At 40.6% G+C, this 26,562-nt stretch overlaps 1 protein-coding gene across 2 annotated transcripts in view; it reads left to right on the forward strand.

Moving 5' to 3' along the window:
* The window catches only part of BORCS5 (BLOC-1 related complex subunit 5), a 74,741-nt gene that overhangs the window by 42,999 nt on the left and 5,180 nt on the right, over positions 1–26,562 (forward strand). The window contains exons 3-4 of one of the 2 annotated variants that reach the window (XM_052791010.1): positions 12,396–12,553; positions 25,387–25,955. In XM_052791010.1, coding sequence (XP_052646970.1) covers positions 12,396–12,553; positions 25,387–25,500 — 272 coding nt within the window. In that variant the 3' untranslated portion in view covers positions 25,501–25,955. Of the gene's footprint in view, positions 1–12,395; positions 12,554–25,386; positions 25,956–26,562 lie in introns of those variants that run through there. The other variant, XM_052791009.1, reaches the window with a different exon arrangement.

The raw sequence follows: 26,562 nt of genomic DNA on the forward strand, positions 1-26,562 counted from the left end.
CCACTTGACAGTATTTGACAGGAGATGATAAACACGGAGGTAATACAGAGCACAGCAGGCCACTTACTTCTGTGTAACTGTTGAATGTTTTAGGTGCCCTAATAAGCCCTGTAAAGCTGAGTAATTAGTTTTTTAAACACACTGTCAAAAGTAAATAGTGTGTGTATTGTCTCCTCCTTCTCTCCCCAACTCAACCTTTGAGTAATTTCAATATCCTAAATTTAGTTGTTACAATTTCATGCCAGCTCCATGTTTCTCTCTGGCCAGGGAAAATACCCTTATGTTGCAATACAATGCTGGGAACAATAATAGTTATTTAGATGCCAATACTGCTGGGAGAATGACATCCATTGTATCCCTTGAGTTACTTCTAAAATTGGTTCTAATGGATGCGGGAAAAGAATCCAAGCAGACTGAGAAAGAGGAGTACATCAGTGCTTGAGTTTGGCTAACTTGAATTAGGAAGGTAGGAACGAAACCTGAGTATTTAAGTACAGGTAGGAGAGCTAGGACAGGGATGAAAGCATTAGTTCAGACTTCAGCAGCAGGGGTTCACTGAAGAAATGACAGATGGTAGGATCATTTAAATAGAAAATGGCTCTTCCTGAATGATTTTGTGCTGTTTGGGCAGTGGGGTTGCTGAAGAAAAAAGTTTAATTGTCTGACGGCATCCAGGTTCCCAAAGTGATGGTTCCTCACTTTGTACTGAACAGGAGAAATGCGGTGGGTAGACCTCTCTTTCCTTTACTCAGTTGGACTTGCTAGTAGATAACCACTTACCCTAATAAACAAAATAGTCCACTTAAACTTGTTACAAGAAAAAGTAAGGAGCATTTACTTAATTTGTGTGAAGTATATGCTGTGTGAGCTATGTAAATACGGGTTGTATCATTTAAAAAGTTTCATCAGCCCCACTTGGACTTTGCTACTCCTGAGTAGTGCAGCCATTTCAAGTCATGCTGGTAAAGCCTTCAGAGAGGAAAAAAGTATCATCCAAATTAAAATTTGGTTGTGAAGTGGCAGCCCATACTGCTAGCAAAATGACTGAGTGGTAAGTTGGGTCGCATGTGAGAAAAGAAGGTAGAGTAGAAAATGTCAACTGTCTTGCATTTACAAAGGACTCTTGCTCTTCCTATATGTTCTGAATGCACCTAGTAGAGAGAAATCACTATTCCTAGTACTTGTGGCCAGAAAGTGTCAATAGTATGTTTTGGACAGTGCTTCTTTAATGTATATTTTAGATAGTGCTCTTGGAAAAATGGACAAAGGCCGTGACGTGGCCATAACTTTTGGCCATGATGTTAATCTTACTACGGCAATGTGCCTTGGCTCAAGCCCTTAAGGTTTGGGGCTGCAGTTGTAATTGAGGATGTAGTGTTTGCCAGAACAGAAGTGAATGATTTTCAGTCTAACACTTGACTATATTTTTGATATGATACAGAAATTCCCTGTGAGGAAAGAGGAAGAAAATATAACAGGTGTCCACTTTTTTGTGATGATACAGAAATGATAGGAAATACATGAAAAGTGCTGCTACATACCAAATAGAAACCATGTATTTCATGTATATAAATGATGGTTATACCAGAATCAGCACTGTGCATTGTTTGCAATTATAAAGCATCGATAAAAAGTTTCATCAGCAGAGCCTATTATTTATTTAAAAAGAACTCTTTCAGTGAAGCTATCATTAAAGTTTTCTCTGCCACTTTTAAAACCCTTTTCTCCATCTCTGGAAAAGAAAACTGAAGTCTTGGACTTGCTGAATCCATAAGTAAACGGCCTGTTCATCAGTCTTGCTCTGTGCCATGCTGTGGCAATAAACTGCAAACAGAAAACTCAAATTGACATCTGAACTGAAGAAAGTGCCTGAAAGTTTGGAGAAAACCAACAGACAGCGATATTGATTAATCTAATAAAAGATCTTACTTGTAGAATAAGCATTTAGAAGCATGTAGAAGCTCATTTACAGGCATGTCATAGATGTAATCTGTGAGCCTGAAGTGGCTGGCCGTTTTCCCTTAAATCGTCTTTCCTGTAACGTGTTCTCAGGCACAAGGCCTATGAATAAGTTACCATGGAAAAAACTAGGTTGTGAACTCAGGCTTGCAGCACTTCAGCTACGCCGTAGTAATTGCCTGTGTGTGTGCTTTTGCCTCTTTGTAAAAGTAGCACAGTATACTCTACCCCCACTGAATTTACTTGGGGTTAGTGTGTACATAGGCTGGTTATTGTGGAACAGCAAACGTGCCCCAACTTCACGTGGGTGCCCTTGTGCTCAGAGGTGACTTTAGATGTCACCTTTCTTCTAAACCACTGAACATGGGGTTTTGTTTTTTTTTTTCTGATAGTATGTGCTATGTCGTGTGGATGAATATCCATGCACTTTTGCCTAAAATAAAATAAAGATTGCCATGAGGCTAATCTTTATTACTAGTAATAGAATCAATTAAATGAGTTTTAGCTTGTAGATTTTTGTGAGGTTTGGTTTTTATTTTTTTTTTTAATTTAAAATAAATTGAGTTTGTTTGTTCCTGCTGTCCCTTTTCTCTTCCATCTACAGCCTAGAAAACTTTGCATCTGGTGGCAAATTTCAACCAAACTTTGCAGTGGGAGAGAGATACGAAAGGTAGTTAAGATCCTGTTATTTCAAGGAAGATGTGTGGACAGGTAAAGTTGAGACTTTCTCAATGCTTTGCATGCACAAAAAAATTGAGGTGACAGCTTGCTGTTGCTAAAACGGAGAAGTCCCACTCTGTCCTTTCCTTCCCTCTCTTCTGCTTCTGCTGGCACTAGCTCTAATTTTTGATCGCCTGGTGCTCTGATTCCTTTTGCTACCCTAGAGGAAAAAGAAAACCACTGGATTAGTTCTCTGTGGTTTTAGTGAGGTGAATTGTTTTTTGTGCAAAAGCTGTGGTGAGGCATGTGATGAGCAAGATGGGAATTGGACCTTCTCTTTTGTGGAACATGTATGTGGGGGTTGGAAGGAAGAAGCTGGTGATTTGGCTCTAGCTGTCTTATGAACCTTTATTAGATGTCTGAGAATCTGTGTGGGAGGGACTGGGTCGATGCTCAGTCCTCAACACTGATGGCAGGCTCCGCTGCCGCCTGCCCTGCTGGCATTTGGTATTTGAGGGCGAGAGAAGGGGAGGGATGTTCTGGCGGTGAAGTCATTAGGCCGAGGGACAGCAGTTTCCATGTGGTCTCAGATAAATCATTTAATCTCTTGGGGTCTCAATTCCTCATCTTATAAAATGACGTTAGTCTTCTGGCCTTTGGGTTTGCAGAGTACTTAGGATAACGGGGTCAGTTGTAGCCTGTGGATATCATGTGCTTATGTAATCAGATGATGGTGGGTCTTGGGTCTCGATGTGTTTTCCAAAAAAAAAAAAAAAAAAAGTTGCTGCAGAGTAAATACAACTTATTGCATGACACAGGACCATCATCTCTTACTTCCCTGTGAACTATCCCATCCATTTTTCTAGCCTTGTGCCTATTTTTATACCTCGGGGTCTGTTGCAGGAAGCTGGCCATACAATATTGCAACTGCGTAGTCAAAACTACTTCTTTTTGATATTACTTCTGCATTCTAGAAGTGAAAAATCAGTGGGGAGATGGACTGGGTGGGACCTTGGCTGCTTTTAGTTGATAAAGTGCAGCTGTGTGCTTTTCTTCAGGGTATGTTGTGTACCTTTTTCCCTACCTGAAGCTTCAAAAGAAGGGTATCGGTAGACATGCTTCCAATTTTATGGCAACCACTAGTGACTTTCTGAAGGTGTAACACTGGGCAATCTCATACTTCCAGAGAGGCATATCTAAGTAACTGCAAACTGAAATCTCAGTACATGCAGATGGTGCACTATTTTCTCCTTTTGGACATTCAGGTTTCTAACAGTCCAAATGAGGAAGCATTTCTGATTTCTTTCTGTTTTACTTCTTTTCAAATGGAAATTTTAACTTAGAGATTTTTTGCATTACTGAAACATTTGTGTTTAGCAGCAGTCTTCAAATTACCAGTCATGATCAGGCTCCATTGTGCTAACTGCTGTACAGATCATACAAAGTGTGGGGCAGAAGTCGTCACATCAGAGAAGCTGCAAGCTTCAGTGGTGCAAAAAATTGTGTGCACATTATTGATTATGTATAGCCATACCTATGTGACAGGAGAAAGCTTTAGTGATGTATAGAAATCTTTGCAAGATCTAGTCCTAAGGAAAAATGAGGCTCAATAGGAAAGCAGAAATATCATAACCAAATACTGTTTTTATTGTAATAATAATAACAACAACAAAACCCCCTCTGAATCACAATTTCTTCTAATGTAAATTATGTGACCTTAACAGGTGGAAATCTCTTAAGAGTGTGGAGTTTTTGTCTTAGAATTGTAGCAAACTACATTTTTATAGAAGCCTAAATGTCTAGATTCTTCTTAATGTTTGTTTTTTAAGACAAATGGCAGAGGAACAAAAAGGAAGGTGATTTATATATCCTGGTGAGTACTGTTTTACAGTGAACAGCTTACACTGCGTTAGGAGGCTGAGGTGCAGTATTCATACTGAGAGCATATTTGAGCTCTGCAGTCAGAAAAGTTGCCTGTGAAAAGATGTGACAAGATGAGAGTCTTCGGCCCATCTGTCGCCCATGCAGAAGTAAATGATCACATGGTACTGACTCCAAAGTAGAGGGAAAATCTGCTGTTACAGCCAACATTCCTTGCCACAGTACAAATATGTTCTTTGCTCACATAATAGCTATTCAGTTTGCCTACAGTCATTGTGTTCCCCCATTAAAGTTCAAAGGAATTGAAAATACACAGTCGACAAAGCCAACTTTTGTCTTGGAGTGAATATGTATTTTATTACAAGGTGTTTTATCAGTGAGATTTTTAGAAAATAAACTGGTCTGTGAAAAAGATCATGTGGTCATCCACATTTGAGCTTAAAGATTTCTGGGTGAGTAGCAGTGATTTTTTTTTTTTTCTTTTTTACTTTCCTTCAGCTTCTTTATGATTGACTTTTATTAATTCTATGGTATATGCCCTTTTCTTAAGGGTGGCCTGGGTTTCCAAATTTGAGTGTATAAATGTTGATGTTTCCCAACTGAGGTGTTATTAAAACAAACAAACAAACAAAAAACCCACAACAAAACAAAACAACCCCCCAAAAAGCTATTTTGACTCTTCAGGGTTTGTTGAAAATGTAGTCTTTACTTAGTCTTCAAGAATGAGAGAGGAAGTACACAATTAAAATTCAAAGCATTTAGTCAGTAAGAGCCCTGTAAATCTGATTGCCTTACTTGTTTGGAAGTCTTTTAATGCCTTTTTATTCTGCTGCACATACAGGTGCAATTATTTCTTTTCCGTATGTCATATTAAAGCTGTTCTGCATGGAGAGTATATGGAAGCAAGCTCTCTATCTCAGCTAATAGCAAGTTGCTGCCTCCAAACTTGTGCAAGCAGTAACAGTCAAGAAAGAAGACTCGGTCTTTAGGGATGTAATTTCATCTGTTTCTTGTGTGGATCTTTTTTTGGCCCTTAGGATGCCTGAAGGTACTGGCAAAACAATCTCCCCATGCAAATAGCAACAAGAAAGGCGACTGTAATAGTTAACCTGTGGCCACTGAGGCCAGACTTTATTTAAGAAGCTGGCCAGACTGGGTAGCTTCTACCCAGGAGCTTTAGAAATGCTTGATGAGGCAAGTCGTGGGGTTGATCGTTTTTAAATACTCTTGGAACACAGGAAAATTCCTGGAGACTTGAAAAACACTAGTGCTTTTTAAGCTAAAACTAATGCTGTCTTAATGAGGGTAAATGAAATGACTCAATGCTATTATATTAACTGTAACCATAGTCTGCTCAAGCTGAATGAGGAATAGAAGAGCTGAAAAAGTTTTGCTGTCTTGGATTAAATTTATGAAGAGGAGTCTCATAAAAAATCAGGGTAGTAAGAGCACAAGTTGGGAGCAGCTGAAATGCACTAAATTGCAGGCAGCACAGGTGATTTTTGAAGGATGGGAGAGGGAAAAACAGTGTAGTTAAAGCAGCGTGAAGGGAGCTGTAGGCAAAAAGATAACCACACAAAAATAAGGGCAAAAAGAACCTTGTGTTAGGAGACCAAAAGATCACAAACTCTAGCAGATTAAATAGGAAATCATGAGGACACCAGAGTAGAAATTCCTTGAAAACAGCTTTCTGCTAGCGTATACTTAATAAAAGCTTTTTAGACTCTCCAGAAGCTTGCTGAAGAGTCTGTGGGATTGTCTTCAGAGAAGAATTTCAGAAAAGCAAAATCAATTAGTTGAATCAGCATTTGCTACAAAAGAAGTATGTCATTCTTTACAAGGATGAATGAGAAGTGTTCACAGAAGAGGTTTTAGAAAAAATAGTGACGTTGATGGTAATAAACCTCCAGAAACAGGTACCAGAACCGGGAACGCCTCTGTAAAGTTGACAAGCAATTGCTAATTGTTGTGTGTAATCTGTTGCTTCATTTAACCTTGCTCTCGGGAGAAGAGGTGATGACACGTGCAATACTCTTAAAAAGGGGTTTGCTGATTAGTAGGTCCAGCAAAGGGGTAGCAATTACAGAAGCAACTGGATTGTTAGAGGTGTAACCATTATACTTTGTAGAAGAATTGACTTGGCTTTTAAAGAGGGAAGTCAGGCCTCAGGATAGAGGTATTTGAAGGTGTTACAGAGGTAATCAGAGAAATTAAGTCTTCTGTGGGAGAGAAGACTGATCAGTGGGGTTCTTGAGCTTGGAAAGGCGGTGGGAGGACGTACACCCCGCTCTGTAGGTTCTGTTGTGTCACAGCACAACTACTACAGAGTAGCAAGTGTGAAGCAAGTGAAAAGAGTTTTCTTCATGCTGTGCATAAATAAGCATCTTCCTTACTGCCACAGGATATTGTAGAGATAAATGTATACCTTTCAAAAAGGATTAGTGAAATTCAAGTATCATAGCTTCACTGAGCACAGTATTTTGTGCCTGAAATTTTTATTAATAACTTTTGGAGGCAGGAAGGTTGTCGTGGAGGAAGAACAACTGATAAAGATATTGTTTTCTAAATGTCCACTGTTGTCAAATGTTGGAAGCAGTATTCTGGGCAAGGTAGAATTCTGGTCTGATTAAATAAGGAGTTACTTTAAAGTCCTCTCTTATATTCCACAGAAAGATTGGTTAGCTGATGACAGCAACCCTTTCTGGCCTTAAAATTAGTAGCAAGACCACAGTATCATGTGCTTTGCTGTCTGTAATAATAAATTAACAACTGTGGACCTACTGATACTCTTTTTGTAATGTCTGCTGTTACTGGTTGAAAAGGTGATTGACAAGTGGAAATACAGAAATCGAAAAGAAATATTAATACTTTTCAGGTTGGAAAGCACTCAAGTTGTTGTTAGGATTGTCAATTAAAGCAGCAGAACGAAACTATGGTGGGTTACTATGTTCTGTATGTATGTAGAATCAGTATAGCATGTAACGCATTTTTTTCCAAGAACTTCAGGTCACAAAAATGCTTTTTAAACTAAAAGCTTTCTTCTGCTCAGTAGGATGTGATTTGTTGGAAGTGTATGTTGACCTGGAACCAACAAGGAGATGACTAAGTAGGAGGAAAATGGTTTTAACATGCCTCTGCTTTGCCAAGAAATATGGAAACAATAACAGATTTGTCAAGTCTGTGGGTCAGCTAGCCTTGTAGTGATATATGATATTTCTCTATGCATGACATACTTGGTGTATTGGGTTGTTTTTTTCTAAAGCATCATTTAGGAGCTGAAATGTGAATCTTTCTTTGTCCCAGTTGCTGTTTATCACCTTCATGGGCATGCTGTTTATTGATCAGATGTATCCAGAGTAGGTGGGAGATCTTGACTTCTCTTCATCGTGGCAGGCACGTAACATGGTCTGTCTTCGTATTTGTTTTATGGTGTAATTTGATAGCCAAGACTGTGCATGTTGGCAGTTGCCAAAGCATTTTTGGTCCATGCGCTAAAGCCTCTACAGTAATCCTTCTCCTGTTTCCCCATTTTTGTTTTCCCCAAGCCACGACATCTTCCATGCCACCTTTCCTTATCGTGCTGGGGTATGTCGCATCACTCATGTGCCAAGCAGTCTCTTCTCGAGGTTTCAAATGGTGCAGAGATGATTCCTGCTGTGCCTCCTTCTTTGGAAGAGAACCAACAGCTTGAAAAATGAGTATTCAATTTAATAAGAAATTAAAACTTCAGGTGCTGTTTTCTTCCCATTTAAGAGCAGAACTGTGCTCATGGGGGGTGGGGAGTAATAATCACACAGACAAAATCAGAGGAACACCCTTTCCTCAGTGAAGAGGTAGTAGCTCAGCAGTTAGTTGCTCTGAGATGTGCTGCTGATCAGGTTCAAGTCTGGCTGTTTTGGGAGTAAGCCTGAGCCACTTGGTTACCTCTGTCTCTCCCCCTTTTGGCACTTGTAAGAGTGACCTAATATTTTGTTGCAACAGATATGATCTCATATCCTTTTACAAACCCTGGGTAGACCAGTCACTGAGAGATGGCCCTGTTCAGTGGATAGTTCAAAGTGTGGGACAAGGCTTTAAGAAGGAAGCAGTGATTTTCCAAGAGGTGGGTTGTTTAATAATACCTGGAGGTTCACAGTGCTGGCCATCTCTCTGCTCTAAAAATCAAGCTTTCTCAGTGCTGAATTGCTAGAGGCTTTTAGATATCTCCTCAACTTTCTGTTAGTGTAGGAACAAAGGATACCAGCAACACCCTTTTAAACCCCCTACCCTTTTCTGTGTCTCACTGATTCTGGTTCAGCGTTTTTCCTGTGGGTCTCAAGTTTTTCATGGGTATAGGGAAGTGTGCTGCTGTCTCTTAAGTGCAGAGCTCACGGAGGAGGTACTGCGTTAAACCTGTTTGGGCTTACTGCCTGCTGCTGGGGAGACGAGGAAGGGAAGAGATCTGGGTTCCATGGCACAGGGGGGGGTCCTTTCCAGCCCTGCATCTCTCTGTTTCTACTCCCTGGGCTTCCCTGGTAAAACCTTTCTGGGATCTGAGTGGTTGCAGTCTCTCTTCCATGAAGTTTCAAGATGACTTATTGTTACCATGTGCTCTGCTGGAGCAAAGCTACTGATTTGCTAAAAAATAAAGTGCAGCAAATTAATAAAATCATAGAATCTTAGTGGCTTGGGTCAGAAGGGGCCTTTAAAGATGACCTAGTCCAACCCCCCCGCCATGGGCAGGGACACCTTCCACTAGACCAGGTTGCTCAAAGCCCCATCCAGCCTGGCCTTGAACACTTCCAGGGATGGGGCATCCACAGCTTCTCTGGGCAACCTGTTCCTGTGTCTCCCCACCCTCACAGTGAAGAATTTCTTCCTAATATCTAATCTAAATCTACCCACTTTCAGTTTAAAACCATTGTCCCTTGTGCTGTCACTACAGGCCCTGGTAAGAAGTCTGTCTTTTTTACAAGCCCCCTTTAAGTATGGAAAGGCCATAATGAGGTCTCCCTGGAGCCTTCTCTTCTCCAGGCTGAACAACCCCAACTCTTTCAGCCTTTCTTCACAGAAGAGCTGTTCCAGCCCTCTGACCATTTTCGTGGCCTCCTCTGGACCTGCTCTAACAGGTCCATGTCTGTCTTGTGCTGGGGAACCCAGAGCTGGACACGGAACTCCAGGTGGGGTCTCACGAGAGCGGAGTAGAGGGGGGTGTTAGTGTTAAGAAAATGTTAATATTTATAGAGTGGGCAATAAGTAGTTACTGGGAACAACAAAAAATGGTGGGGCGACTTTTTGACAATGGGAATTTCTGCCAGGTGGATGGCTGCATGGCCTTTTTCATGCTGTTTACTTTTTTTTTCTTGCAAGTTGAAACTCTAAGCTAAATTGTTCTCTGCCATTGTCATCATGAGCCTAGAGGTCTTTGGAGAAGCTAATTCCTTTGGCTTCTCCCTACTGCATCACCCAAAGTAATACCATAGTCTATCTTTAAGCGGCATATGCTGTTTGTTTTTTATCGCTACTCCAAACATTTGTACTGGATTGTATTTCCACCTCTGCCTTCTTATGAAGGAATTCCAGCTGAACAATTAACGTCTCCCTTCACTTGCGCTTGTGTTTTTCTGGATAGTGAATTAGAGGCTCCTTACAGTTTATTAATTTTGCTTTTAGCATTTTGTAACCTGTACATGGTTATAAGTACATAATACAAGTTTGAGTAGCGTGTTCCTTTATAGCTCATTTTACAGTCCTTGGGCCTATTCTGCTTCAAAATTCTCATAAGCAGTGTAAGTTGGCCAAAATACACACTTCATGTTAATTAAGTCTCTTAAATAGAGTCTAATTTTCTTCCTCCTCTTGAAGTTGGTGAGAGATTAGTAATAAAAGAAAATTAGTTGGTTGATAACATCATGTATTTGATCGGTGCAGAAACAGGATAACCGCCTCAGGTGTATGGTGAACTCTTCATTCCTATGTGAACATTCAACATACAAAAAGTGACAACATTATTTGAACATTTATCCTGTCAAGATAATTTTATAGAAGATCAGAATTAACAAACTGAGGAAGCACTAGAACATAACGTACACATTTAAGAAAAGTCCTATTTCTTTCAGTGGGTTTGCTCCCATTAAAGTTTTGCTCTTCAGCTGAAAGTAGGCTTGAAAGATTTGCGATAGATATTGCTGGACCTAAGATTGTGTTTGAGATGATTCTTTTTAAAACACACAAAAAAATTTGGCTATTGCTAATACAGGGGTTTGAGACTAAATAGTGAAGTGTCTATTTCCTCTGCTGACCTCTTGACTCACACAGTGCAACTGTAGTGGGCAACAAGTCAGTAAAACAAAATTATCTTTTTTTTCCCCTTAAGATGAGGAAAGAAAAGGTTTTGTGCAAAGAGTAATTGAGAGCATCCTGAGAGAATAAAATGTTGAGTGTTGATGAAAAGTAAACCTACTTCACAGTATCTGATGAAGTTGCTGTCCTGATTTTGTTTTCATTTCTGTCTGCAAATGTTTTCAAAGGTTTAACTTTCTCAAATTCATAAGATGCTTCTGACTTACATCTTGGTTTCTATCTTGTTCTTGTGTTTTGGCAAGAACTCGATGTCACCAGTTGGAGCTTCCAATAGGCATGAGGGCCATCCAAAATAGTTTCCATTTCCCACTGAGGTACATTCTTAGAAGAACTTTTCCAATCCAAATAACTGGCATTTATTACTTTTTAATTGCTTAGTGTGATACTTGCTTACATTTGCTGTTTTAATGTCTTTTCCTGTCTGTAAACTGAGAGTCCCAAAGGGCAGATGCGTGCAGTCACTGAATTCAGTTTACATAGCTTGACGGATGTTTTGGGAAAAGCAGATTGTGTGTATGTGCTGGTTGTCACAGATGGTGTCCCAATAAGAAAAAAGTTGTGCTAATGCTGAAGGAAAATGAAATGAAAGTAAGTAAATGAAATAGCAAAAAAAGGATGGCCTGAGTTTAGCGTAATTTTTTCCAGCAGCTTTGGGGAAAGTATGGCACACGCATGCTTGAGCTCAGCAAAGGTTCTCAAGTTGTGCTATGTAGGCAACAAACAATGGGCAGGAGAAATTTCTGTGGACAATTTTGCTCCTCTGGATATTACCAGTGTCCCAATTTTAAGTCTAATACCTTTTTTTGGTGAGCTTTTTGTGAAACCTGTTCACGCAAGTAGGTAAGAGTCTTAATTCCATATTAAAAAAAAAAAAGAAGAAAGTATATTGCTAGTCTTTGAGATTGTAAAGAAAGATCTTAGAAGATGAAAGGGTTCTGAATCCTTAAAAAAGGCAAGGTAGGCAAAACATGGACATTTCGCCCCTAATAATTCAACTTAGGTGGGTCATTTTTTATTCAGGTTTGTTTCGGGGGATCAGTGAATTTTTAGAGCTCTGGTTTTGACAGCATGATTCTAGTGAAAACAGTTTGAGTCCCATGCCCATATGGGAATGCAGATCTCAACTCCCTTCTCTTCTGGCATACATAAATGAGGAGGGGGTTCATTTTTTACCGTTTAGGGTTGTTTGTGGAGGAGAAGAAACAGGACTAGCTTTACACAGCATATCGCTGAAAACCAAGCTGAGGTGCGTTAATGGACCTGCATTTAGAGTCTGTGTTTAAGTTCTTTCAGGGGCGGCTAAGCTGTTATGGAAAACTGTTCTTTGCACTGCTATAAATCCTAAACATCCATAAATCTTCAATCCGCACCCTTCCTACTTTAGCCTTCGCTGTTACGTTGCTGAAGTCTGTTCAGTAGCCTAAGATCCTGAATTAGTTTTTCATTACCCCTTATAAAGCTTTTTTCTGGGTTTGTTCTGCTGCCTCTCAGCTTGCAGCTGAACCAGTTCCATGAACAGTCAGATTAACTCTGGTCCTTCCCTTGCCTTGTAGGACTCCTCAGCGGGCAGACCTCTCCGACCAACGCCAAACTGGAAAAGCTGGACCCTCAGCAGGTGCTGCAGCTGTGTCTCCGGTACCAAGATCATCTTCACCAGTGTGCAGAAGCAGTTGCCTTTGATCAGAACGCACTCGTGAAGCGGATCAAGGAGGTACTGCCTGCAGCATGCCTGCTTCGGTGGGGAAGGGCTCGGGGCATCGGCTTGGCCATCGTGTGCTATGAATGCAAGTGCTTGCTGTAGATAGCCGTGGGTCACTTGCAGCAGTCAACTTCAGAGTAAACCCTGTAGAGAAACTTTGTGGCTCTGCACTTCAGGCAAAGTTTCCTGGCTTTCATTGTGGTTACTGTTAGGTGGTGTGTTTATTGGTTATAGATAGATATAGATATGGATATAGATTCCTGGCTGTAAACAGTGGCTGTTCCTCTGTTATGGCAAGTACTGCAAGTAACTGTTGAAGAAGTAAAAGATGACTGGAATTTTTAAAGGTAACGTTCCTTATTTCGGTCTGTCTAGCATACATTTTATTATGCCTCATGGTTAGGCTCTAATTTAAGGAAAGAAATGGTTATCTTAACATCTATGGTTGGAGAAGGTAGTAGTTCTTCCTTTCTTCACTGGGTTTGTAGAGCTAGACTTTGTTTTCAGAGCCCATAACATGCTGTCTCTTCTCTGATCCATATGGCAAAAAGATCTTCCTGTGCTGCTGTTCTTACCACTAAACTGTCATTTTAAAATCACTAATCTACTTAGATATTCAATGATACTGTTGGGGAGGAAATTAATGCCTGGGGTGAGCATCCCTGGGGTGAGCATCCTGCAATGGGATCGTCTTTCTCATGTGTAACTACTGATGTTGGAAGCAGTAGGATGGCTGACAGATTTTTTTTTTTTTTTTTTTTTTTTTTAATGTCAAGACAGACTGGCATGAGAGGAGATGCTATTTGAGAGTGTTCTCTCACATACTCCCAGATGTGTAGAAGAACTGGTGAATGCTGCATATGTCAAAAGTCTCTATGAGGCCAAATACCTTTCAATGTCAAAAGAAAAATTTTTGAACAGGTGGTTAATTTTTATTCATGCAGTATAAACAATGACCTTGATTCGTTGTTGCTTTATTGGCTTAGAGTTAAGAAAATCCCACGTGACAAACTGGATAATAAATTTGATTCATGGGCTGTTTTGAGAAGCTGCTGTCATCATGAAGTTGTAAGTCCAAAGTAACGTGGGAGCCATTAAAAAGGCCTTTTTACTTTGGTATATCAAGATCTGAGGCCAGCTATTACACAAGATGTAAAGATATTTGCAGATGTTGGTGACTCAGATCACACAATCTCAGAAATGGGATTTAATTGCCAGCCTAATGACAGTGTAGTGCATTAATCCAAGCAGATTGTAATTCTTTTGGCTGTTAAAGTGTGAGAGGGAATATCGACATGATTTAAAGTCATGGTAGACTCCACCAGTGCAATCTGCATTAGTTGTATTTGCCTCCTATAGGGCAAGCAGCAGAGTGCCTTTCAAATTAGCTATGGTGATGTTTTCTTCTAGTTTGTAAGGCTTATGGGTTTTTTTAACATAAAATAAATAAAACGATGATACTGATATTGTCACTAGCTTCTTTATCACAGACTCCTCTCTGACAAAGTAAAGAAGAAATGGGCGACTAACTCGGGCAACTGACAAGTCAGTTGGGTTGGTGGTTTTTTTTTTTGGTCACAACACTTAAGTAACTTCAGATGCTTTCAGTTCCTCTGCCAGATCTGGTGGGTTTTTACTGTTCATTTTCCTAATAATTTTTAAATGTTTTTCTTGCATTGGCTGTTCTGTGTGTGTGTTCTGGAGGAGCCGGGTGGGACCCACTCAAATCATTCTTTCCAAATTGTTTGGGCTCTCCTTGGTGCACTAAATTGAACCGCTGTTGACAGTTGTTGACAACGAGGGGTGCAGCTGAACTAGAGCAGGGTATGTCTCTTGTTACAAGTGTAGACAAAGGAAATCGCATTTGGCTGCACCTATTTGTCAGCAATAATTTAGTTTCGCCATGTAGACAAAGCTTTGACCGCTGCTGAAGACTAAAAATGAAAGAGAAAATGAAGTGTATTGTGAAAAGCATAATGTGTGCATGAGCTGGACAGTAAATTCTTTTATCCTCATTTCGGTAGTCAGTATTTCCCTTTTCCTTTCTTTAACACTGTAAGCATTGAAGTGTTTTCTTCCAATAACAGACTTATCAAGTGACTGATGCTTTTAGCTTTCCTACAAAATGTTGGTAAGCTTTAGTCCCCGATTCCCTACCATTTGTCTGAGGTATGTTCACCTTTCAGACTGTCACTGACTGTACTCAGTGCAGTAATAGTCCTACTGTATAGTATGCTACAGTCGTACTGCCTGCAGCCAGGATTTTTTTTTAGTCTTTCCTTGACAAAATGTCCCAGGGCAAATATCTTTTGCTCGTTGTCTGTGTGGCCAGAAAAAAAGTTTCCTGTTTTCTGGCAAAACTCAAAAGTACTGTTGTAAATTTATTGGTCCTCGATAACTCATAATTGACTATGGTGGTTTGTAAATTGGCACACAATCTGAATTAAAATGGGTCTGAATAGGAAAGAGAATAAGCTAAGGAAAACAGAAACATTGTATGACAGTAGTTACTGCAGATCTAAGTAGACCCATCTGTGCGTTCCCTTACTTTGGGGACCAAAACAGTCTAGCTTTGCTCTCCATTCCATTTCCCAGTTTAGCCAGAATTTCTTTGCAGTGTGTTGCCTGGATCTGTATCTGCTCCTAAACATAGAACCTGTGCAGCTTCCAGGTTGCTGTGACTGTTCTCTCTCTCGAAGAAATACATTTACCCAAGCATTTTCTTGAAGGGGAAAGAATTGAAGATGTGATTGAAGATAGTTGTCTCAACTGCCTCTCTTCAGCAGTTACACTTACTCATACCCAAACTGTTGGTTTTGGAAGGGATTGATTTTTATGACAATAGGCTTTGTCTTCACTGCCAAAAAAAAAAGGATGTGCTTGCATCTTTTTAGGGGAAAAAAAATAACCACTATGCATTAAATATTATGTTTCATATTAATTTTTGGCAGCTGACTCACCATCTGTTGCAATACTGCATTAATTCCAGGACCACTGAAATATTTAGGATTCCTTTTAATTTTTTCTCCTTATCAGTTTGAAAAACAACAGAACAGCAATTTGGGATTTATGTATGTGTTAATCCAGGGTTATGGCATCTCACAAAATTTGACAGTTTTCAAGAAAAAAGCCTGTGTGCAGCATTTTCTGGGTAATTCGTCTATACTTTGGTATTTTGTAGGATGAAAATTTTTAGATTATTGGATGAATCGCCACATTATTGACTTCCGGGGACATTCTGTTCAGATGGGTCTGGGAACAGGATCTAGTCTGTGTACTGATGGTATGTTGGACCCATGTGAGCTTGTTATATGTGTATGTTAGGAAAAGGGTGCATTTTTAAAACCCAGTAGATAGTGTGTTACAAAATGCTAGGGTATAAAAGGTGATTATAGATAGTTAACAGGTTAAATTGATCTTGCCTGCACCTTGGAGCTTTTGCCACAAAATGTTTAATGATGGGGACAGAGTTGGTGATGCGCCTTAGGGAGAATGTGATATTTCTTGTTTCTGTGGTGGGTTTAGGGTCCTAGCTGTAGACAGGAGGTCTTAACTTGCTGCATCCCACATCTGCATCTGCTATGACAGTGCTGTAGATCTGCATTATAATTAGTATGAAGTTTTGAGCAACTCAGCTGCTGTTGGGTTTGAGACCTGCATGTGATTTCTTTGCCAGGAGTGCCTGCCTCGGTTTTGCGATCTGTAAGACCGAGGGTTTCTGCCAAGATTCGTTTGAAGGCGAATGTTGACCAATACTAAATTACTACGACCAATGACTAAATACTAGGTATGACTTGGGGGAAAGAAGGAAATGAAGCAGGGAGAGGGCTACTTTACATTAAGTCCTTATCAGTGGAGGATACCTGTTTTGGGTGGCAGGAAGAGAATTTGGAGAGTCATCTAATTAGGGAATGGTGAGTAACAGGGAATGGGAAAGAAGTAGAATAGGTAAAGGCTGGGGAACAAGAGCTAAATTTTCAGAAAGGGCCCGTGATTTTGTGTGCCTCCAAAACTGTCTAGTTTCAGTGCCTTAAACAAACCCTATTTTTCATGAACAAGGTGCTAAGCTTCTCCAAAATTGCATCTTTCAAAATATCTGAAGCTGAGTATCCAAAAATTACTAGTCACACTTGAAAATTCAGGCCTAGCTTCTTTCTATGAAAGCAAAAGGGAAGCTGAAAGCCATCTAAGCTCCTTTCAAAGAAGCTTTGAATGAAAAGATCTTCAGCGTTTCTTATTAGACTTCCAGTATTGGCAAAGGGGATGTGCTTCTCAAAGTATCCTATGTGTACCCTTAAAGGCAAATGTAGTTCCTAGATTAACTGTGCTTAGAATGTATTTGAAAGTCGATCTGATCATTGGGAGGGCTCTTATGCTTTGCCCTAAAAACAACTATCAAGGCAGTGTTATCTGTAGCTTTAATTGCCATAGGAATCCCAGACTGACAATAATTCTGAAAACAACACTTTTTACAGTATAAAATGAAATTAAAAATATCTCAAAGATGATACACATCTTTGGGGACCCCCCCCATCTTCAAATGTAATAAACATTACTTTTATATTCTTAACTATTCTTAATAGTTAAACAACTTTTGTCCAGGCAGGCATTAATATCACTAATTGGTTTGCCACATAGCAAATTACAGTGTATGGCTTGTTTCATACCTGTAAATTCGTCTATGGGAATAGCTCATTGTTTTGAACAAATATTCCAGAATAAGATGTGTATGGATTTATTTTTTTATGTTTGTTTTGGTTTTTTTTTCTTTACCAGCTTGCTGCAAAAAGTAATTGTAATGGGGTTCTCTAGTATGTAGTTAAGATGTCCAGAAATACATCTCTTAATATTTGGCGAGTAAATAACTTTTGAACCACACATACACCACATCGTGTCTCCCAATGTATTTCAGCTGTTTAAAATTATGGATAGGAGTTAAATAATTATTTTCTGTAAGCAACAGACTAAAAAAAAAGCACTTTTATACACAAGCATTATATACAAGCACATTGTAGCTTATCCCATGTATTTAAGACTCATAAATTGTGATTCAGTCATTCATGTCACCATGTGTGTGAAGTAAAACATGCCCAGCAATTTGGGGATTTAGGAATTTCAGTTTATTTTTTGTGAATGCTTTGTGGCTTTTTGATCTTGATTGCATCTATGTTGTTTCTTTGACATTGAGCGTTTGTTTTATGGAAGAGACTTGTCACCTACTGGCAAAACGTGCTGGGGAATGTGGCCTGCCGAGGTCATCAACATGGCTTTGTTCCACCCTGAGGGGAGGATGGGTTTGCTATGGGCAGGACCCCTGGCTTTGAACCCCTCTCCTTTAGAGGTGAGAGGGCTGGCAGTGGTAGGGACAGCTTGTAAAGGTGGAAGTTCCTGGTGGAAGTTAAAGGACAAGGTACCTTGAAGGTGGTGATAAGGGGAAAAGCTGCCTAAGTGGGGGATGCTGTTCCATCACTAGGAATGAATGAATTCTGGGCCAGAAACCTTGGAAGGACATTGTCTGGCTGGGGGCTAGGTTGATGCAGTGCAGGATCCCATTAACCAAGGCTGCAATTAGACTCGTGCTGTATTTCTGCTGCAAGCATATATAGTTTCTACTGGTGATGCGCCACAGTCACTCTTCTTAGCTCCATTCCTCTCTAAGCAGAAAGATTTGGAGTGTCTGGGATTCATCCCATGCTCCAGTCACAGTTGACCAGTGGCCCTTCAGAGAATGGACTTGAATGAAGGGGAGGTTTCATGGTGGTGTTTTTTGCTTGCTAATTGGTTGAGTTTGTCTTAGTACTCTGCTGAGAGATGTTTGTTGCCATTCCTGTTAGTTACCGTTTCCCTGTAGGTGGTACCAGATCTGAGTTTGCAAAACTGTTTGTGAAACCTGCCCTGAGAATGACACACCTTCTGACTAAACTGAATTAGGCCAGCAAAATATGAATGGCCTTACCAAGCCCAAAGTGTTTCTTCAGCTTCAGGCCTTTGCTTCAAGGTCTATGTACTCATATGGATCAGACCACTAAGTTACCTTTTGTCCCATTAAAGGGAAGGGCTGAGAGGATCAAAAGTAAGGCTGTTAATTGAAGCCTGGCAAAAGTGAAAATGGAGGTGTGTTTCGTTTTGACACAACATATAAAGAGTTTCTAGATGAGGCCATGTTAACTTGCAAGAAAAATTGAGCCTTTTGGTTCACAGACTTAAATTAGCAATGGCCCAAATCCAGGGACAGAGGCCTGAGAATTCCTTGGAATGTAATATTTCTGAAATGGGGAAGAACCTGGGTTGAAATGGCACTTGTATTTTCAAGGAATTTAATGCCATGCTGCCATGCTTTTTAGAAAAGCTAGGGAACATAGTGTTCTGTGAGGAAATCGGTACCTTAAATACAGTCTTTGGTGTCTTGGAATTATGAGGACTGTGGCACTCTATCAGGCTCTCTATTCCTCCTCTCTTCTGTGATGAAGTGTTATTTATAAAGACTGGAATCTTAACAGGCACCATCATGTAGAAATAAATGTACAGGGTTGTTAAGCTGGAAACTTACCTTCATATCCTCTAGTTCATGTTGTTCATTTTTCTCCAGCCTGATGTGCAAGTAGCTTGAATTCTTGAGTGTTGGGGTGATGTCCTAAGGAGCCAGCATCAACATGGGAAACTGCTTTTGAAAAAGCTTCCTAATTGTTACTGTAATACATAGAATCAATGGCTTGCTGTCTATGCCTGAGGCAGATGGCCAGTGCTCTGTGGTACACAAACTTTATGAAGTGATCTAGCAGTTATTAAGGAAGAGGAAAGATTGTTTGCACTTGTGACAGCCTGAAATCTGTTGCACTGCTTCATTTGGTGTCCTAAAAAAGACCAGTCCCTCACTCCTGGAATATATGTGTGAAATCAGTTCCAGCACATTTCCTTCTCTTGTGCTTTGGTTTCTTACGGCCTTTTAAGAAAAGATCTAAACTGGAATCCTTTTCACTCCCAAATTTCCAAGGAAGAGTAGAAAATTAAACTTAAACAAGCATCTAGCATTCAGAAAGTTTTGTGTTACTATAGAACTTAGGTGCTTAAGAGACTGGCACTGAAGGTCAGAAGTCTTAGTATGCTAAGGCTTACATTAACACTTCCATCAGGATTACTGCATCGAGTTTATGATGATCAGGTACCAGAAGGAATAGAATTTGGTTTCTTCTCACAGCCTGTTTAAATTAGGAAATTGAGTTTCTTATTCTAGCCTTCTTTTCCCAGGTGGGAAAACCCCCAAACAATAACAAACAAACAAAGAAAGCACCCACCCCACCCCAAAGCATTGTAGATCTTAAAATTGGAATAAGTATTGAAGTCCATTCCAGAGTTGGCAGACTTGATACTGAATTGGGGCATGAAACAGATTTGAGATATGAAGAAAGCAAGTATCAGCCTGGGGGTGTGTCACACAAGGTATTCCCATGAGAAACAGGAACATATTGATTGCACAAGGCTCTGAGACAATCTCGTCTGACACGCTGTGCGCAGCTCTCGCTGTGTTCGAGGCAGGCAAGTTCATAGTACAACAGAAGGGCTATAAGGATGCCTGGAGAGAGGAGAACCTTGCGGGGGGGGGGAAACTGGAAAAGCTTTACTTGTTTGGCTTAGTCAAATGAAGACCAAAAATGGTACAACTTCTCTTTCTAAATAAGTCTGGGGTTAACGTAGATCGAAAATGGTCTTCTCCCTCCCTGCTGGATTGTGTTGATACAGGAAAAGTCACTTTACAGGCTTTCATTCTTAACGATTACCTCCTGTTTCAAGGTCGAATTGAAATTTTCAAGGTGTCAACTCTACCCCTAAGTGATAATTGGGGGAGGAGAAGGAGGCTGGGGTGGGGGTGGGGGTGTGTGTGTGTCAGGAATGTTAGCTAAAAGCCGTTCAGCAGTTTGATGTTCATTTTAGATAGGTTTGCAACTCCAAATATTTGCAAATAATACTGGCTCTGATGACTTAAAGATGCTAGATGGTAGGCTGGGGGAGCGGGGTTGACTTTGTGTTAGCAGCCCTATAATTAGCATTCTGATAACAATCAGATGTGATCTGCAGAGATGACTTCATGTTGAAAGTATTACAAAGCCTAGTGCAAGTAATCTGTCCATCTTGCTTTTTATGAAGGGTAGGGTTTCCTTAATGTTTCTGTGCCATTGGGGCACGAATGTTTCTATATGAGAACATTATTAGCCATTATTTCAACACTGCTCTAGAGGTATGAAACATATCATTTACTACTAATTAATTCATATGGGTGTTGTTTCTGACTAGATGTGTCATCTACCTCTGGAAGCCTGAATAAAATGCCGAATTATAGTATAGTAGAATACCCTTTAATCCAGTGTATGAACTGTGCTGTACTGTGGTGTAGTGGAGAAGAAATAAGTTGGGGGGGGGGGGTTTGTTTGTTTTGTTTTTATGTTTTTACCAGAAGAGAAAGTGATGTACTTGAAGAGCAATTGCTGGGGCTGGCAAATTATCTAAAAGATAAAATCCCAAATCAGATTAATTTCAGCTGAAAAAGGTGCTCAGGTAGTTGTTATAAAACTTTCCTTTTGCTTAATCTAGTCCATAGAATTTAATTCTTGCTTATGCCTGACCTAAGCTACATGGGAACTGAAGATGAACTACTTACTTTTCAATTACAAGTTCTCCTGCCAGGTCATAGCCCAAATTTTCAAATGCCTTCTTGCTTTTGATCAATTTGTTCTAGAGATCCATTTGTAGAAATAAACAAGGAGAGAGAAATACTCAGCCTTCTGTGAATGCTCAGAGTGGATTAGAGTTACCACTGCTCACTCACTGAACTTTTGTCTGAATCGTTGATGGTTGGTGGTGGTGTGTACTCTTGTTACTGTGAACAATAGTCTATAGCCTCAAAAGAGCTTGCTGTGGAAATGATCTACAGTGCTTAGGATTTCCTTGAGGCTTTCCTGAAGCCAAAGACTTACTATCAAATGTTGTGACCTCCAGAAAAGTGCTGGGACATTTGAGCTTCAGCACTGTGGAAGTATGGTGGAGTCAGTCTTGAAAGTAGCTCTTCTGGGAATGAAGGGGTACATCCTCCCCTTCTCATCACGACTGGGATGTACTTGGCTCATTTCATGTTCTGTTTGAACATGAAAGAGCTGATAGAGCTTCAAAAAGATCTTTCAGAAATTTTTCAGGTTATCAATGGCTAACATTGTTAGAGCTGACATACCTTTGAGTTTCCCTGATGAAAAGTTGTTGATTTGGACTTTCATATGAGAACTGTGGCTGCCAGGGAAAGAGCAAAAGCTTCATCTGGGCTATCAGATGTCCAGAAATCCCCGATTCCTGATTGCTGGGCTTGTGCCCCTGCACATCTCGCGCTTCAGCTTCCTTGTGTGTATACAGGCCATATGCACAGCACATGGGAGGTAGGTCTGATGCAACCAGATGTGTTGGACTGGCTGTGTAAGTGCGGCAGGGTGCTTGAACCCATCTTTGTCTGCAATTCCCCAGACAAAAAAAAAAGAGGGTGTCCTTAATAATCCTTTTACCACTTCACAAACTGTAGGAAATGGTTAAAACTTGGCTCCTTTGCGTTCTCTGAGAACAGATTTAAGAGCTTTTTCTTCTTAAGTAGTGTTCTCTTCTAGAAAACGCTTTCTTCTAGTGTCTAACCCTGACTAAATATGGTAAAGGTAGCATCCCCTTGTGAAAAATTTTGAAAGATCTTTTCTAGGACACCTGGAAAAGAAGACCTACGGCTACCAGGTCCCAGGTGTGAAGCTGAGAATAATATCATTATATATCAGATGGCTTGCAAATGTAATGATGCTTATTATTTTAGATAGCACCTTTTCACTCTGAAATGACAATGGCAGTGTTTTCTGAGAAACTTCTCATTAATGACAGTGGTCATCACTTTAAATCAAAGCTTATTTTTGATGGGAAAACTAACTTGCTTAAAGCTAGTCATTCTAACATGTTGAACGTACAGAACTGAAATTTATAGTAAAATGAAACCCTAAGGGTGAATAACATAAGTGCTGTTGTCCTGTAATATCCCAGCTCTGGCTGGATATAGGAGTGTTCTGAATGAGTAATATGGCAGCAGCGTAAAATCAGGAAATGAGAGAATTGAAGGCCATGTTTTGTAGCACAATTACTAGTAGTCTGAAATAAGAGTTGTGCAAGTTATCATTTAGGCAACAGATCACTCTGTTACAGATACAGGTTTTTCCTTCTCCAGGGACAGCAAATTAAAGACAGGTTAGGAGTTTCTTATTAATTTCTGTGGAGTTGTACTCCACAAAAGAGAGGTTTTGTGAGGATGTTGTACACACAGGTTCATTAATCTTATGTGTTGTCTGGGTGGCTTTTTGTTATTTATTTTTCTTAAACTTCGTCATTTAGGAGAGCTATGGAAGTATTTCTAATGCTTTGAGTATAACATAATATTTTTTAGTCATGATACATTTTACAGATGACTTTTTAGATGGATGCAGATTGTTCTATGAAAGCAATTGAAAGCTCTAAAACATGTTCTTACTAGTTAAAGTCAATAAGCTAGAAATTACTATAAACTTTTCTTGGTGACAGTTTAGAAAACTTACTGATAAAATCAGATAATTTTTTTTTTTCTTTCCCCCAAGAATCTTGTTGCACATTTAAAAGTCTGACGGCCACAGCAAACACTAGGTTAGGATCCAGGAACACATGCAGTGGGAGAGATGGTGCTTCTCTTCACATAGTGGTCCTGCCACTTCTGTGACTGTCAGGCTGACAGGTCAGTCAAGCAAGCTGACGGACAGAAGACCAAACCACTGAAGAAGAGAGAGCCTGGAAAGACCAAACTTGTTTTGTTCTCCCCTGCAGACTTAAGTGCAGAACTGAGCCCGTGATCATGCAGCTGATTTGGAGGAGGAGGGTGGGACTGCTGCTTTGCAGCCTGAGGTTGTGTTGGATTTTGTGTAATGTGAAACTGTGCCCTGAGTTTCACTTGCTTATGTTATGGTTTAGCTGTTTTGAGAGAGAAGGAAGATAAATAGCTGTGGTGTTGAGGAAAATGTAAGTAAAGTAAGTCCAGTAGAACAGGACTGTGATAGGAGATGTATCCAAGCTGGAGAGCTGGCTACAGCATCTATAGCACCAGATTCCAGATGGCTGCTGGTTGTCAGGCTTTGCTGTCCATCTTCTCCCACCTCTGTGAAGTGGGGCCCTACTTTTTCAAGCACTTGGAAGTCTACTGGTTCATTAGTGCTGGGTGAGAGGTAGGTATTGTTTTAATTGTAGCTTTAGGACTCTTAGTTGTTTTGGGTTGTTTTGGTTTTTGGTTTTGTTTTCTTTTTTTTTAGCAACAGGTAGTGATAGCAGTCATAACTTAAGCTTGGGGAGCTGCCAGTTGGCAGAAGGATGCTGGTAGCTCTCAGGCAGGGAAGGCTCAAGTCAGAGCTGAGGGAGACGTGGGCTGAGGAGGTCAGACCGCAGGGTAGCGACAAACATATCCTGTCCAATAATGCAATATGCAGGAAGTGGAAAAGCTAATTTCAGGAATGAACCTCCTGATTCATTTGAATTCTGAATGCTTTTGTGTAACACGAGGCCTCCCAAAATAGTTACATCTTGATATTACAGACACAGCAGCCTATCTTACGCTATTGTGTATCTATTCTAGCTCTAAGGGACCAGGTGTGATTTAGCTGTAGATCTTTTGAAGTAGGGACCCTGATGTACCTGTTAATGTTATTAAACCTCAATGTTAGGGCCAGTTAGAATGGTTACTCTTCATTCTCTAACTTGATTGCGATCCGTGCAATGCTTAGACAGAATAGCCCTTGGCAAATTTTTACAGCAATGACAAATTACAGAGGGAGCAAAAGGAACATTTTGGCATGGCATTTGGTCTTGGATGTGATAAGCAAGACGTAAACACAAATTGTAATTGTTTACCTGGCAGTGGCGCAGAGGGAGGGTACTCACAAGAGCTGTACTCATGACTGGTGCTGAAGAGAAGGATGTGGGATCCTTGGCTGGGCATCTGTTTTCTGCCCCGGAAAAGATGCTACGCAGTAAGTTTATCACTTACCAGTGTGTGGGATGAGTGGGAGAAACAGAGGATGTTCCCATCATCAGGAAGTCATCATGATCTATTGTGCAAACTTTGCGTGACATTATCAAAGAGAGAGGGGAATAATAAAAAAAAAAGCCATTAATTGAGCACATTTGTTTTCAAGCACTACAGAAAGAGGAGCTGTCTTCAGTTTTAAGTGCGTTGATTGAAAAGTATTTTCACACCAGCGCATCGTGACTAATATTCCATGCAGTCGTGTTCCCGCCTGTCACTTTCTGATGTGGTTTTTGTGCAGCTGCAGGAAGGAGTTAATTTCACCCCAGCCAGGCACCTGACAACGTGAAGGGAAAGGCCGCTTGTGCTCGGAGCACTGTTCTAGCAAGCGAACTTTCTGGAATAAGGATTGTACCTTAATTGCTGTGTTTTTTTGAGTGGCAGCCATAGGGGATGGGAGCTGACAGCAAATCGTTCGGGCAGAGGGACACAGGACAGACGGATGTCTAGCTGAGCTCTTGAAGGCTGTTGCTGAGTGGGGGGGAACAGAACATCTTCTTGCCTTATTGGCATTTTAAGGAGGGAGTGGAAAAGCTGGGAGTGACAGAGCATCCTCTTAGAAGATGTGTTTGTTTTGCTACAAATGTCAGCAGTGCCTCTCTAGAAATTTGATTCCAAGTTTAGTGAACTTCTGATTGCGTTTGCATGTTCTGCAACCAGGGAAGATGCGTCTACCTGCAATTTTCAGTCTCACTCATTGAACTAACAAGATGCGACCTCTGTTTCCTAGAGCTCAGGACACTTACATGACCATGACAGAGGTGCTATAAAACCACACCAGGTAAGAGGTGTATATAGGGCACTGGTTTGTTTTCAGTGTGGTCTCTTGAAAAGAATTGGGTAGTGTCCAGTGCTGACCTCACTCTTTTTGCGGGCTAAATTAATGTCTTTATTCTGCTTGGCAGTGTGGGCCAAGAAGAATTTTAAAATGAATGCAAGAATTTGTGGTGTGCAAGATGTCTGAAAGTACCCTCAATTGGTTTTGTGTTTCATCAGTGTGGTGTTACAAATGGGCCTGTGTAACGCAGAGGAGTGTCTGCGAGTCCTTACTGGTTGACAATGTGAATGGTGTAGCAGGAGGGGCTGTGCTGGCGCTCTTTTAAGTGGAGGAATATCCATCTTGCACTGTTGTTGGAAGTAATTATGAATCTGTTTTCATTTGAAGAAAGAAAAGCCCAGTAGATGTCATTTCATGTTTGAAGTGTGAAGCTGAGGCATAAATTAGTGTCCTGCTGCTGCTGATCCACGGAGGAGTCATGAGCTTTGAAACAGAAACAGACCCAAATTCTGAATGTCAGTGGCTGTACAAAAAAAGTACATCACGTTGGAAGACAAGTTTTAGGCTTGTCTGTTTTCGTGATACTATACTCTTAAAAGAAATACTGAAAAAACTCTTCTATCCTTTTCAATGTAGGAAGGGAAAAAATCCTGTCTTCTACTCTGGGCATGTCCAGCCTCAGGTTTCCTGCTCTAACAGGAGGAATTTTTTCTGGAAAGAAATAAACTGTGTGTTGGGAACTCTCACCCATTCACTGAGAACATGTCTTTTTTCCTCAAGACCAGGCTGGGCAGAACCTCTTGCTATGACAAGAATTAGGATGCCGACCTCACGTGCTGGGCTCTGCCCTCTGCTTTTGTTCTGTTGCTTCTTCACAGGCTTCAGGTCCGGTCTTTTGACTCTAAACCCTTCTGTACCTGTCAGTTGGGAGTGATGATACCTTACTCAGTGGTGATGTTTGCAGGAGAAATTGGTGATGGTGAAGCCTCGATGGTGAAGTCGTCGAGGGGCTGGTGACAGTGCAGCTCCACGTCTGTCATGGCTTATGGGTACAGGGTGGTGACCTGCCAGTGGGGCAGTTGCCCACAGCTGTGGTGGCCCAGTGTTGTAGGAAGCTCAAAGCAAGCA

This window comes from Harpia harpyja, chromosome 6, assembly GCF_026419915.1.
Source record: "Harpia harpyja isolate bHarHar1 chromosome 6, bHarHar1 primary haplotype, whole genome shotgun sequence".
Classification (NCBI taxonomy): Eukaryota; Metazoa; Chordata; class Aves; order Accipitriformes; family Accipitridae; genus Harpia; species Harpia harpyja.